General features: G+C 46.7%; 1 protein-coding gene across 3 annotated transcripts in view; it reads right to left on the bottom strand.

Annotated features, from left to right (window-relative positions):
- LOC119466197 (hemocytin) overlaps positions 1–16,726 on the bottom strand; it is a 184,324-nt gene that overhangs the window by 111,121 nt on the left and 56,477 nt on the right. For all 3 annotated transcript variants that reach the window (XM_037726688.2, XM_037726687.2, XM_037726686.2), the window contains exons 30-37: positions 15,031–15,303; positions 10,598–10,651; positions 8,700–8,941; positions 7,372–7,480; positions 6,642–6,671; positions 3,364–3,507; positions 2,161–2,289; positions 915–1,111 (exon numbers count right to left, since the gene is read on the bottom strand). In XM_037726688.2, the coding sequence (XP_037582616.1) occupies positions 915–1,111; positions 2,161–2,289; positions 3,364–3,507; positions 6,642–6,671; positions 7,372–7,480; positions 8,700–8,941; positions 10,598–10,651; positions 15,031–15,303 (1,178 nt within the window). The remainder of the gene's footprint in view (positions 1–914; positions 1,112–2,160; positions 2,290–3,363; positions 3,508–6,641; positions 6,672–7,371; positions 7,481–8,699; positions 8,942–10,597; positions 10,652–15,030; positions 15,304–16,726) is intronic.

A 16,726-nucleotide genomic window follows, 5' to 3' on the forward strand; every position in this document is an offset into this window, starting at 1 on the left:
ACCCTCATAGGCCCACTAATAATATCTCAATGGAGCAGTGGGAGGCACAGCTCGCCCGTTCCGACTTGGCAGGACAAAAGTCCTTAATTAGCCAGGTCAGGCAGGCGGCAGAGGCCAGTGGGGCCCTGGACTGAGGGGCTCCGACACCGCTATACTTAAAATATTTTCCAGCCAAATAAAGTTTCTATATATATACGGCTGCGGTTTGTTCTTGGCCACCAATAATCAAGAAAATTGTTAAGCAGGGCGAGTATTGATTTCATCGTAAATAGGCAACTGCCTGCTAGTTCAATTCACGCGATGTGGTTCAATTCAACCAATGTTACCGACTAAACTGAAGTAGGCACGTGCTGGCTGGCACTGAACAAAGTTGGGAGTATCAATTTCACGGGGCCTCTGTTCGCGGGTATGATTTTCAAAAAGCCAGTGCCTATGGCGCTCTGAAAAAGTAAGTGCAAAAGTTTAACGGAATGTAGAAGCCGCGAAAGAAACACAGAATTTATTCGCTACCGGACCACTAAGTACGGATTCTTGAAGATGCAGAGTAGATTCCTAATTGAATGCATAGACTTTGAATGAAATTTAGCTTCTCCGTGGTCTCCTTCCGAAAGCATGTGCGATTGGCTGTCCATGTAGTCAATACCTCCCGTGCTCAACTTAAGCCCTTTGAAGTGAGGAACAAAGCCGCGCTTTCACACGATTGTGTTTCTTCTGCTAAAGGAAGATGAGGCTTTACCGTAATGCAAAGACGTCAAAATTTGACATTTCATTTTCAGCGCTCAAGAGCAAGCATCGTGGAAAAAAAATTGTCGGCTGCTAATAGTGGGGAAGTGTTTCAGGGCTCTTTGAGCATTCCATTGTTACCCGAATAATACATCTACTCCACTTTTCTTAGTTCACCTGCCAGATCGTACCTGAGTTCCAGCCTCCCTGCACTCTATCGATGTCGGCCTCGGACACTCCAGCAGACCGGCCTCAAAAACCGACTGCAGGCTTTCCTGGTCTCCCAGGTTGTCCAGAGGGTGGCTATTTATCCATGAGCTCCAACCCTGGCGACACTCTGGCGTTGTCACTTCCTTCGTTGTAGTCGTTGGAACCAATTCCTCTTCCACTGCGGAGGTGTTCTTCGATTCAACTGAGCTGTACTGCTTTCTTTCACAGTTTTGTCTAGGCTCATGACTGAAGCCTAGTTAAAAACAAGTATTTCATTCGTTGTTTTATAGTATCCACACCCACTAATTAGTGCGAGGTTGGGGATCTAGATTGTTTTCGCCGCTAGCTTTTATTTGCAAGTTAAATTAGAGTGAAGGCACTTCATCCGAATATAATGCAACCCCCAGAAAAACTGCTTTCATGTGTTGGTCGCCTTAGCATTCTAAAGGCTACATTAAGGCAAGAGGTACACTGTGTAAAAGGTTGCTGCAGACATATACGCATCTGTTTGTCGACCGAGCGGCAAGCCAATCCGTTAAAACACCGAAACATGCCAAGAAGGATTAGGTTATTACACATTATACAAACCGTAAGACGACGATGTCGTTGGCAGTGAATTAGCAAAAATACGCCAGTCGACATATATCTAGAAAATATGGTAAGTATTTCATGAAAATTACACCAGAACGTCGTATGCTATAGTTTATCCGTTAGTACTCGACGTCACCGCAGAAATAGCTGTTGCCAAAGACACGAACAAGGCATTCTGTTAGCCATGGAGATTCTAATCTCTGTGCTAGAAAATGTAATGAGCGATATCTGTACCAGCAGAAGCTTCTCGATATTCCTGTATTCCGGTATTTATACCAGGTATATCTGCCTTTTCTTTAGTTTAAACAGAAATTCTGGATTTTTTTCTAACAGCCAACACAGCTCGGCAGCTTCAGGTTGATTACTTAAGGAGGCAGATATGAAGAGACTGAGAAATCATAGTAAATACTTAACTGCCTTTCAAAATAGTTACGCAAGGCAAGAAGCGCAATTGATGAAGCCGATGATTTAGCTAAACAGGTCCACCTTGGACGAATTTCAAAGTTAGCATCAATTTTCAGATGAGCACCATCCGACTTCGCGGCAAAATCCACTGTTTCACATTTTAAAAATCGAAATGCTCTTTTGAGCACTGTCGGACTCTATTGGACTCTGCTGTAGGACTCTATTACTCACCACATGGGCAGTATAGGCGCACTTCGTAGTCCAAGCAGCCATGTGGCCCGTTGTCGCTGTTCCAGCAGCGCATTCCCTGCTTCAAGGAGCATTCCACTTTCTGTCCTGTCTGCGTCCAGTGTGTCTTTTCTGAAAAAAAACATTAGCGCAGGTATGAAGAGGCTCTATATCACGAATACTTGTCGAAGAGGTATATAAACAATGCATCCTCATTAGCGTATAATGTCAGCGACATGTTGCAGCGACAGGTAGAAGGGCAGATAGGTCGTTGCGTCAATCATAAGTGAAGTGAGCGTAAACGTTCGTTTATTGGTGGAACCCCATCAAACCTTTCATTACACTGTCGCAATTGCAAATGTCCTAAATTTTCAGGCAGTATGGTTTGTTCGGACATAAGAAGGAAGAAGTGCGCCCTTGGTTTGAGGCTTGGCATATCGTTAATAGCGGTATCACGTGTGTAAGTCAGGTTTCGATTATCGTCCACAGAGAGTAATTGTCATGCCTAAGCAGTTATCTTTTGCGAGTGCCCGCATGTGTCCGTGATTGACGGGTTGGCGCCGCGTTCGCTTGAGCACACGCAGATAAGTTTTGTCTCTATATTCTTATCCGCCATTGCGATATTTTTCAATTGACTGTCATGAATAACAATACATGCATTCAAAGGCGAACACTGGACATATACTTCAATGCCGAAAAATAAATAAAAAATGTGATCTACATGCACACTATTCCCAAAATCATTAGCGTGTATTATTTCCGACAAGTCCTCTAAAAGCTGAACTACATCTCAAGCGAATGAATATCTGGAAGCAAGCTTGAGCTATTTTGTTTAATTCAAATATTGCTAACCCCAATAATAGGGGTTGTGGCAGAGTGGTACATACAACATGAGAAATACGGAATTCGCATGTGTCATAACTAAGAAATATATATATATATATATATATATATATATATATATATATATATATATATATATATATTGATACCATCCTGGGCAAGAAAAAGAAAAGCAAGAGCAATAACAAGGCAAACAAAAGCTAAAACTGCCACGCATAAAAAATAAAAAAGCACCTCATAGTTCCAAAAGATGCTGGGATTTCTCTAACTAATTTTGTTCGGTTATATCAGCGTTAAGATCAATCCACTCAATTACTGTTTGAGGAAAGAACTCTGATGACAGAAAGCTTGTCGGCTTCTTACCGCCGGCGACTCGGCACTCGATGGCTGCCGGCTCGACGCACGCCTTGCCCTCAGCCTGGAGCGTGCGGAGGTCCTCAAAGTCGCCTGGTCCCTCGGGATGGTCGTCGTTCAACCAGGGAGTCCAGCAGCCACCTTCGGTAGACGCTGTCAGGGGAGACAAGAATATATTTTCGGTCGATTAAATTCCTCTCTAATCATCGACCGCTCACCACTGCCTGATTGTAGTGATGACGTCGATGTAGCCCTGCTCGGACCGCTGACGAAGCGAAAAGGAAAAGCAATTGCAAAATAATGGTTACACAATCGTGGCCCTGGATTCATTTCTTATATCGCGTGAAGTGTTCTAGCGTGCAGCGCGATTAGCCAGAATCACCGTCACTTGCCTATTGTTATGTACACTGCTGGACGATGACATCTCCCAGTAATCTCTAATTACCCCTGTCTTGCGCTAGCTAATTCCAACTTGGGCCTGCAAATTTCCTAACTTCATCACCCCACCTATAGTTTACTGCCGTCATCGACTGCGCTTCCCTTCTCTTGGACCCCATTCTGTAACTCTAATGCTCCACCGGGTATCTACCCTACGGATTACGTGGCCTGCCTAGCTCCCCCCCCCCCCCCCCCCCCTTAATGTCAACCAGAATATCGGCTATCGCTGTTTGCTCTCTGATTCACACTGCTCTCTTCATGTATTTTAACGTTAAACCTAACGTTTTCCGTTCCATCGCTCGCTGTGTAGTCCTTAACTTGTTCTCTAGCTTCTTTGTGAACCTCCAAGTTTCTGTCCCACATGTTAGCACCGGTAGAATGCAATGATTGCACACTTTTCTTTTTAACGGCAGTGGTAAGCTCCCAGTCAAGATTTGGTAATGCCTGCCGTATGCACTCCAACCCATTTTTATTCTTGTGTAAATTTCCTTCTCATGATCAGGGTTCCCTCTGAGTGAGTGACCTAGATAAACGTACTCCTTTACAGACTCTAGAGGCTGACTGGCGATCATGAATTCTTGTTTTCTTGCCAAACTTTTCAACACTATCTTTATCATCTGCATATTATTGCGATAGCAATTATATGGACACTTCAACCGGATTTCTGCCGTCGCCGTCGCCGTGAGGTTCCCTATAGATAAAATCTTCGCCGCGCGCCGTGAGCCCGAGCGGAAGCGTGCGGGGACGAGCGCTATCACGGAGAGCGAACGCACTCAATCACCCACGCGCAAGCAAGGAAGCGGGAAGCCAGCGCCGGAGGGAGCGCGGGGGGGGGGGGGGGGGGGGGCGCACTTCTACTCTGCCAACAACCGCGCTCGTCGCTTGTCCGCACCGTCTCTTATCTCCGCACGGCACTGACCTTTATGCGCCGTGCATTCGCCGCTCAGTTTCCGTTGAAGCGATAGACCGCACGTACCTTCGCCCGCTGCGGCGTATGGGCTCGCTGCCAGCGTTTTGACAGTCGTTGTCTGCAGTCATTCAGTGTGATCTATTCATGTTTGTTTGTGCGCGCTCACACCACGCTTGTTAATTCAGTTAGTAATAGTCGGGCCACATTTTCCAACACACGCTACACATGCAATGCTGCCCGGCTCGGCTGTGCAGCACTACAGGTGTGTCCCTTCGCACGCGCTGCCCACGGGAAGCGCTTCTAATCAACACCACCGTTTCACACGCGCCTTCTCGTGGTCATCGAGTCTCTCTTCATGTCGGTCTACTTACGCCGCAGCACACCTGCTTACTTAATCAGCTCATGTTTACTACAATTCATATTGCTACCAAAGCTGCTCACCTTACTTCGTATGACATTGCTGTGTTGCTATCGCATTCATTGCTTCGCCCTTAGGGCGAAACTGTTACATTTTTTTAATCTTCGACCCTACTCTTAAACTTTCTCGGTTAAGGTCCTCAGTCATTTGTTGCAATTCATTGCCAGTTTTGCTGAACGGGACAATGTTATCTGCAAGAGCGACGTCCAGTGTTACTGCCTGCTCACATAGTATTACAACTTTTTAGATGCGACAGCATCTTATGCTCGGGGCAGTGCCTGTTCTGCGGCGTCCGCACCCATACTGCGCATGCGCAACTCTCCCTCATTCTCCTCTCCTACGCAGGTGTGCGCTCACCTCCTCCCCTCTTCCCCTTCTCCACCACAGGTGCGGCGCAGCAAATCATTGCATATAACTCACTCTCTCTCTAAGGGTACGCCGTTAGGCGGCGCAAGTGTCGCGGCGCAGTATAAAGCGCGCGTTCGCTGTGCTTCCGTCATTCTCTCTTTATGCAACGATGTGCGAAACGCCATGAACAACGTCAACGTGGGCTCTAGTTGCAGCGGCAGCGCCACCGCCGCGGAGCAGAGGAAGGCTCGGGAAGCCGAACGTAAACGTCAGCGTCGGCAAGCGGACTCCGAACTTCGGGCCAGGGAAGCCGAACGTAAACGTCAACGTCGGCAGGAAACTTCTACGGAAGCAACACGGGCTCGGCACGCCGAAGTGGAACGTCAGCGTTATCAAGCCGATCCCGAACTCCGGGCTCGGAAAGTCGAAGCGCAACGGCAGCGTCGAGCGGCAAGTCCCGATCCCGAAGCGACGAGGCAACGCGAGTCTAAGGCCAGAGCAGCAACACGTTCGAGGTCATTACAACGCGTGGGCTTCGACGGTGCTGACGCGCGGTTCAAGCGCGACTTCCTCGATCGGAGCTTCGGGCACAGCTGCAACGTGTGCGACCGGCTTTAGTTCGACAACCTGAGCAAGGTTGGGAGCGTCCAGAACGAACGTCAGCGTAACGCGGCCGTCGGCGTGCTTCGACGCCAGTTCAGCAACAACACCGGCGACTTCCTGCAGTTCGCGGGGTGCTCCGCGTGCAAGGAGGCTCTAACGTCGGGAAAGGTTCCGGTGATGAGCGTGAGCAACGGCTACCGATACCCGCCGAAACTCGACTCTCACTCTTTCATTGGATTGTGTTGCCAAGTGAAACGAAACGAAAACTCGATGCGCACCCCCCGCGATGCTTTCGCATCCCACCATGGTTGCCCGTAGGGCGAGATGATGTCATTTTTTTATACAACAGAACCGCAGTGTCTAATGTAGGCATTTTTCAATTGTATTTATTGATACAATAAGCCTCATGTTTGAGGTCGTGATAAGCGGTCTTATGCCTGGATATACCCTCATCTCATTCCTAGAAATTATAATGTGCAACCATACATTAAGTTTCCGCTCTTTGGAATCATTTCTGATATTTTAGCAGAACACTGGTTATCGTCTAATCAATGGAAAAGCACTACTTACGAGACCACACCGTCGTGGGAGCTGGCGTCGCTGTGAAAACAAAAGAATGAGAATGCAGTGAATAACACATCTACAGATAGCAACATGCTACTTGTCTTGTCCCAGATTCACAATATGTGTAAAGGTCGGTATTAGAATTACAACAAAAAGGCGTTGCAAAGCAAGGTTTAAAGACTGTCCCTATTCGTGATAAGGATAACGTCCTTAATGTTTAAAAGGATAGTATGCTCTGACCTGATCTTATTGATACGTTGTTACAAATCCCAAAGCAGGCGCTATCGGAAAATTATGACGTCACGAGAGGTAAGCGTGCTCACTTCCAAACCCGTCCTTCCTTCTACGAAGACTTCGTTCACTGTAAGAATGTCGTTTGCGGTGTTTCAGAAGTGCAATTGAAAAAGTGAGCTTAACTTAAAATTTGCGTTTCTTGTCATCTTCAGAATTGTCGCACTCTATAAATATGTTTAACAGCTTTCATCTTTGTTTACACTGATCTTTTTTTTTTCGTCACTTCGCATACAAGCTCAAACGTTGGGCTACTTGGTTGAATTTAGATTTTTAGTTATTCGGGGCCAAAGCTCGTCCTTGTCTGCTCTTCGGTTGAGCGCGTTTCCCCATGTGGGTCGACTTCTGGAAATCTACCAACACTCCAGAGCTGTCTCAACAAAAGGGCTCTGAGACAGCAAAGAAGGGAGAAGGAGAAACAATGCAAGCGTCCGCGTGAACGTACTCGGCTCCTCCGGTGCGATGGTTGCGCCGCAGCCCGGAATGCCGACGCAGCTCACTTTGTTGTACAGACACTGGCACTTCTCGCAATCCAGCTCCACGACATCTCCCGGCTGCGATAGAAATAAAAACTTAAGTTATTGTCGCTCTAATTTGGAGTGAAGTTTTCACAAAAATATATTGTTGTGAAAGAATATATTCTTAAGAAAGAATATATTGTGAGACTCTGTACAGTCGTCATCAATATGCAAGGAACAGCGAGTTTTATTAAAACTACGATAACTCGTTATGCATTGGTTCAAGTTTAGGAAGTTGATACTGAACAATAAGCTTTTCTGACGACTTCTAGCATCATTGAAAACTTTTATGGAGAGCATGTGTGTTTAGCCCCTACGAGCATTTGAAAAAAAAAAAAAAGGTGTTCCCTTTCATATTGGTGACGACTGTGCACGATACTGACATCTTGTGGACTCACAGCCTTTTCGTAGACTAATGATAGTTTACTTTGAATAAAGAAACAACTCGGAAGCGCATGAACCTAATATACAACCGAAAAAAAAATCTTATTCAGGACTTTGCCTAGATTATACAACCAAAACGAAAGACCTATGGTAAATCAAGAGTCCTACGAAAAATCTACAGACGTCCGAATTATTTTTCACAAGGGTTATTGGTGTCATCATGACGTTACTTCTCTTTCTTTCCAATTTCCAACGCGATAGTTCTATATATTAGGTAACACCTCAGTCGAGCTAGCTAAACAGAAGTGTCTGATAAAAACGTTGCCCACCGATATTTTTTTTCCTCCTGAGGCAGCGTACTGGCTTCCTCACTTATGCTGCCTTCAAACATAAAAAAATTATTAATGAAAATTTGGAAATTAAGGACCTGTAACTGTAGAGGGGATTATCAGGTAGGCGTAGTGGAGAACAGGGGATTAATTTTACCACCTGAATTCTTTACCGTACACCTAAATCGTTCTTGCAATTCGGCCTCATTGGATTGCGGCAGTCATGCAAGCATTGATGAACAATGAGTGAACAAGGGAAGCCCTTCCCCTGAGCCAACGTTTTGACAACGGCACTTGCCTTCATGTGGGCCAAAACGAAAACAAGCCTTAATTGTCGTAGCGATGGCTCCCGGCTTAAGCTCCTCTTATTTACCAACTGTGGATAAATTCAAATGCCCTATCTTGTAGTTACCCCTTCCTCTAACTAGGATTCAATATACAACAGCGATTAGCAAATCCCAGCGCTTTCAGTCAATTGGACTCTCGTTTGGCGTTCACGTCAGCGTTTCGAGTAATTTCTGGTGTGGGTCGAGCGCGCTTACGGCGAGCGGTGCTTCCCTGCCCGGCATGGAGCAGGGGCAGTGCTGGGCGGGCACGCAGCTCTCGCGGTCGAAGTGCAGGCTGCCCGGTTCGCAGTGGGAGCCCGCGCCGAAGCACCCGGACACGCAAACAGCGTCGTCATCCACGCAGAAGCCCTCGGAGCGGAGCTCGTGCAGGAAGTGGTCGCAGGTGGCGTTGCAGCGGATGCCGCACTCGGACCAGCGGCTGCCCGGAGGACACACGCCTGCGTGAGGAGATCGTGACGTCACTTATACCGGCCAGTAAAGACACAGCTCACTTGGAAGATTATGTCGGTTATACTGTCGGGGGAAGCGTACGTTGGATGCTCTCATACAGCGTGTTTGTGATATGAATGGGAACTGTTGCATCAGCAATCAAATATGGGAAAGGAAGTTAAAGAGTGAATGAATATGAGAAAATCGAGAAGTTCGTAGGGACATTATGACACGCTTGTTTATATAGCATCCGCGAAATATTATCCGTCAGAGCTCCGGAGTTAAGCACGTGTGCATCCCACGTAATATACACAGGTGATGGCCACCACAACTGTAAGCGTCATTTATTAAATAGGAATTGTCAGAAACCAAACGAAACACTAAGAAAGAAAGGATATTGAACAACAAATCGCAAAGGTGCGCATTTTTTTTAAGGGATAAAGGCGATCTCAATGCAAAACAACAAACGGGCGTGATACGATGCGAGGACCTCAAAACAGAGTAAGCCTGCTGGTATAAACACAATCACATCCCGGTCTTTCAACTGTGTCGACGCTCAATATGCACCAGGTCCAAAAAGTTGGAATCTCTATCCAGCGAAACTTTTTGGGAGTGCATAACGAGTCGAAACACGAGTACACGCACGCACACACGCGCACACACACGAACACAAGTGCGGGCGCACACACATTATTCCGAGCCTTTTGTTAAGCTGAGTTGCTGACTAGTAGAGACTACGACGGACGCCTTGAATGCATCGTGGTTTCAAAGGTAGCATGTGCATACGTACGTAGCGCAATTCGAATCCATTTTATCCGCAAGAAGTGTTTACTTCCTCATTAGCGTGCAGCCGCGGATGCGCGAAGGCGAGCGCCATCTGGTGGTGCTGCAAGGAACCCAGTGGCGCTCGTGGGCTCCGCTGTGATTGGTTAGCCTATTCGACAAGGGAATATTCAGGCCGCAGCTCCCACAGTCACGAAACCCGGCTAAGTTCGCAAAGTAAAGCTTCGTTTTTAGAAACTGCGTTGGAGTGCATTGTTTGATTTTCTGTGTTCGTACATTTCGAGCTTTACATGGACTTTCTATCCCCAAACATGCTCACATTACACTTCATAACACTGCAGGCAGAGTCATAGCGCACTTCCGAAAGTCAATTTTGCGCAAGACCCGCTTACTGACACGCTTACAGAGCAGTTGTGGAGTGTTTTTTTTTTTTCATCTTTTTTTAATGAATTCATTATGTTGTCTTAGTCGCCAGGCAAGACACAATAAGAAGGGGACGCACGACGGTCCTTTCAGTCTTCTTATTGTGCCATTGTTTGGCGACTAAGACGCGACGATTAATTTATACCAACTCACTCAAACTTCATTTAATTTCCCTTGAAACTACAGCAACCAAAGCGTAACAAGTTTCTGCTCTGCGTGCTCACAGAGGGACTGTTGCTAGGCGCACGATTCTTTTGCCATCATATGGATTTCTAGCACAACGTATCCGCGAAGCAAAGGTCATACAAACCATGCTACGTTGCATCTACCTGCCGTGCAACCCATGCACCGCGCTACAAGTACTGTGGCTGGTGCTTGTACCGCTAATGGTGGTATTATGTTGTTGTACTAAAGCCTCTTAATGACTATCCGCGGGATGGACATGATGGAGTACTTACTTATTGTTGTGGGGACTACAGGCGCCTGTGTCGTGGGGACTTCCGTAGATGGACCTGCGATACAGTCGGCAGTTGGTCAAACAACACATAAGCATATCGGTTAGAATATGAGGACACCGACGCGATCTGTTCCTTTTTACTTTAGGAGCAACGCAAAGGACAAGCGGCAAATCAACAATGAATCTAGCAGAGGCTGTGAGGCAACGCTTGTGTGTATGCCTGATCCTTCATGACCTTTTACTTTTCTTCTGAAATACCACGTGGTTTCACTTACTTTGAAAAGTGGTGCTAGTCTTATGATTTCTGCGAAGCAGACATGGCTTCACCACTGCTCTAGTTAAATTTTGCAAATGCGACGCATGCCCTAAAATTAGTAGTTAAAGAGTTCAAGTAGGCATTTAAGGTAATTACCGAACGCATTATCCATTTTTGGGGTAATGTCTGTGTAGGTAAACCAGATATTCTATCGGGTCTTTAGTACTGCTATCGCACTGTACGTGCATTGCCTTAGCTATGCAATGGACCGTTCCATGACAAAAAAATAAATAAAATAACATATAAGAAATGACACTTCATGGAAGGAGCCAACACACATAGTCCGCTTTCCTCTTCCGCAAAAGAACAGTTCGGTTGCACCTACGCTTGGAATTATGACTTCCACAAGCCTGTGTAAAATTTATGTCTGGTATCTCAGTTAATCCAGAGCAAGGTAAAGAAAAAAAAAGCGATGCCGTCTGGACGGATGAAACTATTTGTATATTGTATAATGAAGAAATGAAGAGAATGACATCCCGGCAATCATCATCACGCGGAGAAAATCATCATCATCATATAGATCATCATCACGCGGACAGACGGGTAGGGTTATGCTCCTACTTTCGCCGGTTTGTGCACAACTTTGCCTCTATAATTGCGCCTTTGACCCAACTTTTAAGCAGCACCACCAGTCTCTCGTCGTGGTCTTCTGAGTGTGACCAAGCCCTCTGCACCCTCCGCCGTCTCCTGGCGTCACCACCTATACTGCGCCACTACGATCCTAAGGCCGCAACTGAGGTTCACACAGACGCCAGCGGTGTCGGCCTGGATGCTGTTCTCGCACAACGAAAGCCTGGGTTCGCGGAGTATGTCGTCGCATACGCCAGCAGAACGCTCACCAAGGCTGAGTCAAACTATAGCGCCACCGAGAAAGAATGCTTGGCAATAGTCTGGGCGCTTGTCAAGTTCCGCCCATACGTATATGGCCGCACGTTTGATGTAGTTACGGACCATCATGCATTATGTTGGTTGTCTTCGCTGAAGGATCCGTCAGGTCGCCTTGCCCGCTGGACTCTTCGACTTCAAGAGTTTGATATCCGTGTTATATATCGTTCCGGACGCAAGCATGCCGATGCTGATGCACTGTCGCGGTCACCACTATCTACCGAAACTGCGTCCATATCCGCTATAGACCACCCAATGTCAGCTATTGACGTCGCCACCGTGTCCTCTGCACAGCGCCACGATCCATGGATCGCTTCGCTTCTTGACGTTTTATCCGAGGCACCCACCCTTTCGCTCACTCGAACACTGCGACGCCAAGCTTCGCACTTCAGCATTCGTGATGGCCTCTTGTACCGGCAGAACTACTCGCCAGATGGTAGGAAGTGGCTCCTAGTGATCCCCCGAACGCTTCGCTCTACAATCTGCGCGTCCTTTCACTCCGACCCGCAGTGTGCTCACGGCGGTGTCTTCAAGACGTATGAACGTTTACGCAAAAGATACTACTGGCGCGGAATGTTTCGCTTTGTCCGCAAGTTCATTCGCGGCTGCCACGAGTGTCAGCGACGAAAAAAACCACCGCATCCTGCCGCAGGTTCATTACAGCCCCTTCCGTGCCCAGACGGCCCATTCGACCGCGTTGGAATTGACCTATATGGACCTTTACCTTTGACCACAGCGGGAAACCGATGGGCTATCGTTGCTGTCGACCACCTTACACGATACGCCGAAACCGCTGCTCTTCCCACGGCGACAGCACAGGACGTTGCCTCCTTCATCCTCAATCGTTTTGTGCTGCGACACGGTCCTCCTCGTGAACTCCTCAGTGACCGTGGCCGCGTATTTCTCTACGATGTAATTCAAGTACTTCTCCACCAGTGCAATATTGTACATCGGAGGTGTACTGCCTACCACCCTCAGACGAACGGTCTGACTGAGCGGTTTAATCGGACACTGGGCGACATGCTTGCGACACATGTCGCATCTGATCAAACAAACTGCGTCCTGGTTCTTCCATTTGCGACATACACGTATAACACTGCTACGCAAGTCACAACCGGATTTTCCCCTTTCTTCCTTCTGTACGGTCGCCAGCCGTCGCACACAATCGACACGTTGCGGCCATACGCACCAGATGCCTCAGAGTGCACGCCCGTGTCGGAAGCCGCCCGTTACGCTGAAGATTGCCGACAACTAGCCAAGCGCTTTACTACGGCCGACCAAAAACGCCAGAAAAACGCCCGCGATGACGACCGCCCTCCTGTCGCAACATTCGCTCCTGGAGCACTTGTCTGGCTTCATGTACCGCCTTGCGCTCCTGGCTTGTCATCCAAACTGCTTTCCAATTATCATGGTCCCTACCGCGTCGTCGAGCGTACCTCCCCCGTAAACTAAGTCATTGAACCTCTTACGCCACCCGGCGACCGTCATCGACGTGGACGTGATGTTGTTCACGTAGACCGCCTCAAGCCGTACTTCGACCCTCTTGTCCCCACCTGTTAGATCGCCAGGATGGCTCCACCTTTCTCGACGGGGGCAATTATAACGAAGAAATGAAGAGAATGACATCCCGGCGATCATCATCACACGGAGAAGGCACGAGATTGGCGTTCGGACACCACCATCTTGTTCTCCCTGCCTACTGTTCCGAGCTACCGCCTGTTTGTTGGACTTGCCCAATAAACCTCTTTACATTTGTAAGAAGCGTCCTACAGAAGCCGCTATTATCCTTGTGTCATTATTAAGTAATTATTAGTGACAAAGTAGGTAACTTCTTAATTATTAACTTTAGTATCGCGATGTGAATTCAGGGTTTCTAAAGGACGCCTTCAAACATTGCAGTTTTTGAACCGTTACCGTTCGCGTCGCTCTCTTATTGTTTAGTTTTTTCCTATTCTTTTTTTCGCTATAAGAGAAAGTCCCTGAAACCTTTAAAAAGCCGCTATGGCCCACCGCTGGCGCGTCATAGTGGTTTCATTTCAAATTCAGAAAAAAAGAGTTCCGCAGAAAGTAACACGACGCGAAGTACTGAAAATTATATTTTTCAGGAGTCCTCTGTACAAACTTCGCATTGAAAGTGTGGCCGTAAAGTGGATATTTAGAAATTAGTAAATTTATCATTACTATTTATGTGATCATTGAAACAAGTATAGCGGAGGCTTCTTCACGACGTTTCCAACAACACACAGCTACTTCCATAAGCCCAGAAGGCTTCTTCGTTTTCAAAACTTCCTCCGTGTTAGTCGAGGCACCCTAGATATATTTTTTAAATATATGGTGCTTAGGAGATGCTGTCACCTTTAACTGGCACCGGCTACTCCATTTCCTATGGAGATATGAAAAAAAAAGTTAAATGCATTAAAACTAAAGGTCAACTTCAAACCACAATAACACCAATTCTGGTCACATAAATATACCAATGCCACACTAACACTGAAAGTCAACTCAGAAAGACAGCGACACCAAAGGCCAGTGCGGTCACATAACTACACTAAAATCAGGGCACATAGGAAAACATGGATTAGATTCAAACGAAGGTGCCTGAATCCCGGCATCGAATGGACCAAGGTCGTATCACATTAATCACATAGAGTGGGCTTATCCCAGATAAGCGCTCTACTCAACAGTTCCTGAGAATATTACTCGCTTCTAGAAATCTTTGGAGGGCCAGTAACGATCATTGCAAAGACCCTAGGCATTGTCAGCTGACAGATCACAGCCCAACAGCTTTAAATAAAAGCAAATTAATTCTCAGTTCTTCTTTCGGAAAGGCTTTTAATTTTATTTTTTTTCTAATTAGCTCGCCACCTTTGCTTATGCTATGGTCTCTATCACGGTTGAGGGGCGTCTGTTCTTACGAACTCGATCAACTAAAAGCGTACCAAGGAGACTTTGTACAGCCAATCTACATGCTTAGGGCTCTTTTTTTGCGTTCATCACCTCCGGCCGCCTGAAATAGCCCATCGATTGGCTACATCAGCAGGGAGCACTACTGCACCTTCCTTTGCCCCATTCTTTTCTCTCGTATAAAGCCACGTGTACAAAGCCGTTAAGCATTAAACATAACGCCAGACTGGGTTGTATAGGTAAGAACGAAAGCAGCCGCCATTGCGTATTGAATAGATTTGTTGGTGGACCCGCTTCATCGGTTAACATATAACTTTCTTGCCACTCACATTTGCAATAGGCGCGAACTTTGTAGTCGATGCAAGGGGTGCCAGGCATGCAGAGGAGTCCCTTCCTATTGCACGGCTCCGCAAACTTTGTAATTTCTTCCTCTGCGTGCGCACTGTGCGTCGGGTCCACAGGCAGACACTCGACTGCTGTCAGCTCGGGACAAATCTCCGAGAAGTGCGGAATGTTGGCCAGCAACTCGTTGTCACCGCCATCGTCCGAAGGACTGTCCTGGTTGATCCACGGAGTCCATGCGTCACAGTAAGGCCCGGTCACTGCGATCGGTGTTGCTGATTAGTGTGTGCGTGGAGTCAATCATTGAACCGGAACCGCGCTATATGAAATCGCTGCACATGTGTTCACGACAGGCATTAGACACCCAAAGACGTGCACACTAAAACGTTTGCACTTTTAAGGGAGCGTATTTGTCCTGTAGCTTACACTCTCACCATCTAAGTGGTAAGATCGAATCATTGGTGAGATCAAAATAAGTTTTTCTTTTTGGCGACTATTTGTGCAGGTAAGCGCGATCATAGCTGCGACAGACGACACTAAAATTGATTGATTGATTGATTGATTGATTGATTGATTGCTTGATTGATTGCTATCGCAGTCAAACTCGCATGTGAGATATAGCGGTGTGCACCAAGTGGTGAGAATTAATGCCCAGTTCTCAACTACGGCTTCTCTCATCGCAAGTATACTTTGAAATTGGTGTCATGTGCAATAAACATTTTTAACAACCGCTGCGGTAAGAATGTTAGCCACGGGACAAACCAACACCTCTAAATGTGCAAAAAAATTTGCTGTGTAGCTCGCACATCTGCGCTCATGAAGAAGTGATGTGATCACAAATAATATTTGCAGGAAAAACGGCTTGTCTCGTATCGTAACTCCTTTTACAAGCGTTCACTTGACCTCGAACAAATGATGTTTGCTCATTATACTCGTTCGGAGAGATCAAAGACTCTAGAAAGGAGAGTAAGTCGGTGAGAGGTATATTTACTTCTGTCTAAAGAAGTTGCCAGCACTCCATTGACTTTGGATCAAGTGCACGCTATGTTTTCTCTGCTTTATTTTTCATGTTTTATTGTGGTGAGAGCAGGACTGTGAACCTTCCAATCAATATCGCTTCCCGACCTTTCATTCTGCTCACGCCTAACGCAACTGTAGAACGCTGCTACATACTCTCAGATGTACATTGTTCCTTAACTGGGCATGATTTGTTTATAAAGATTGCTCTGCAACCTAGATATCTATTTAAAGAAAAGTGTGGAGGCCCTCCAGAAGTAGGCATTGCAGTAGTGGCTTAGCGAACTGGACGTCCTATACCTGTTTGCCTGATCGGTTCGTAGCTTGGCAGCTCAATGGTTTCTCTCGACTAGGCATCATTCTTGGGCAGAGCCACAACGAATGGCGTGGTCTATTCGAATAAATATAGTCCACCTAAATAGGAAGCTCTAAAAAGAGGATCGCTAAAGTATGCTAGCAATGGTACGTAAGTTAGCTACTAGCATCATGGTAAAATGCGGAGCATCTCGAAAGCCTATTCGTGCTAGCTAAGAGTATTGTTATACAATATTTCTGACTAGGTTACCCTTTTGCTAAAGGGAAGTGGCAAATGTCTTTATTTTATATTTCCCTGTCAAGTTTACCGACCATTCCGAGCGCTTCCGCAACCATGGGTCTCCTAACATG

Source organism: Dermacentor silvarum, chromosome 10, assembly GCF_013339745.2.
Source record: "Dermacentor silvarum isolate Dsil-2018 chromosome 10, BIME_Dsil_1.4, whole genome shotgun sequence".
NCBI classification, from domain to species: domain Eukaryota; kingdom Metazoa; phylum Arthropoda; class Arachnida; order Ixodida; family Ixodidae; genus Dermacentor; species Dermacentor silvarum.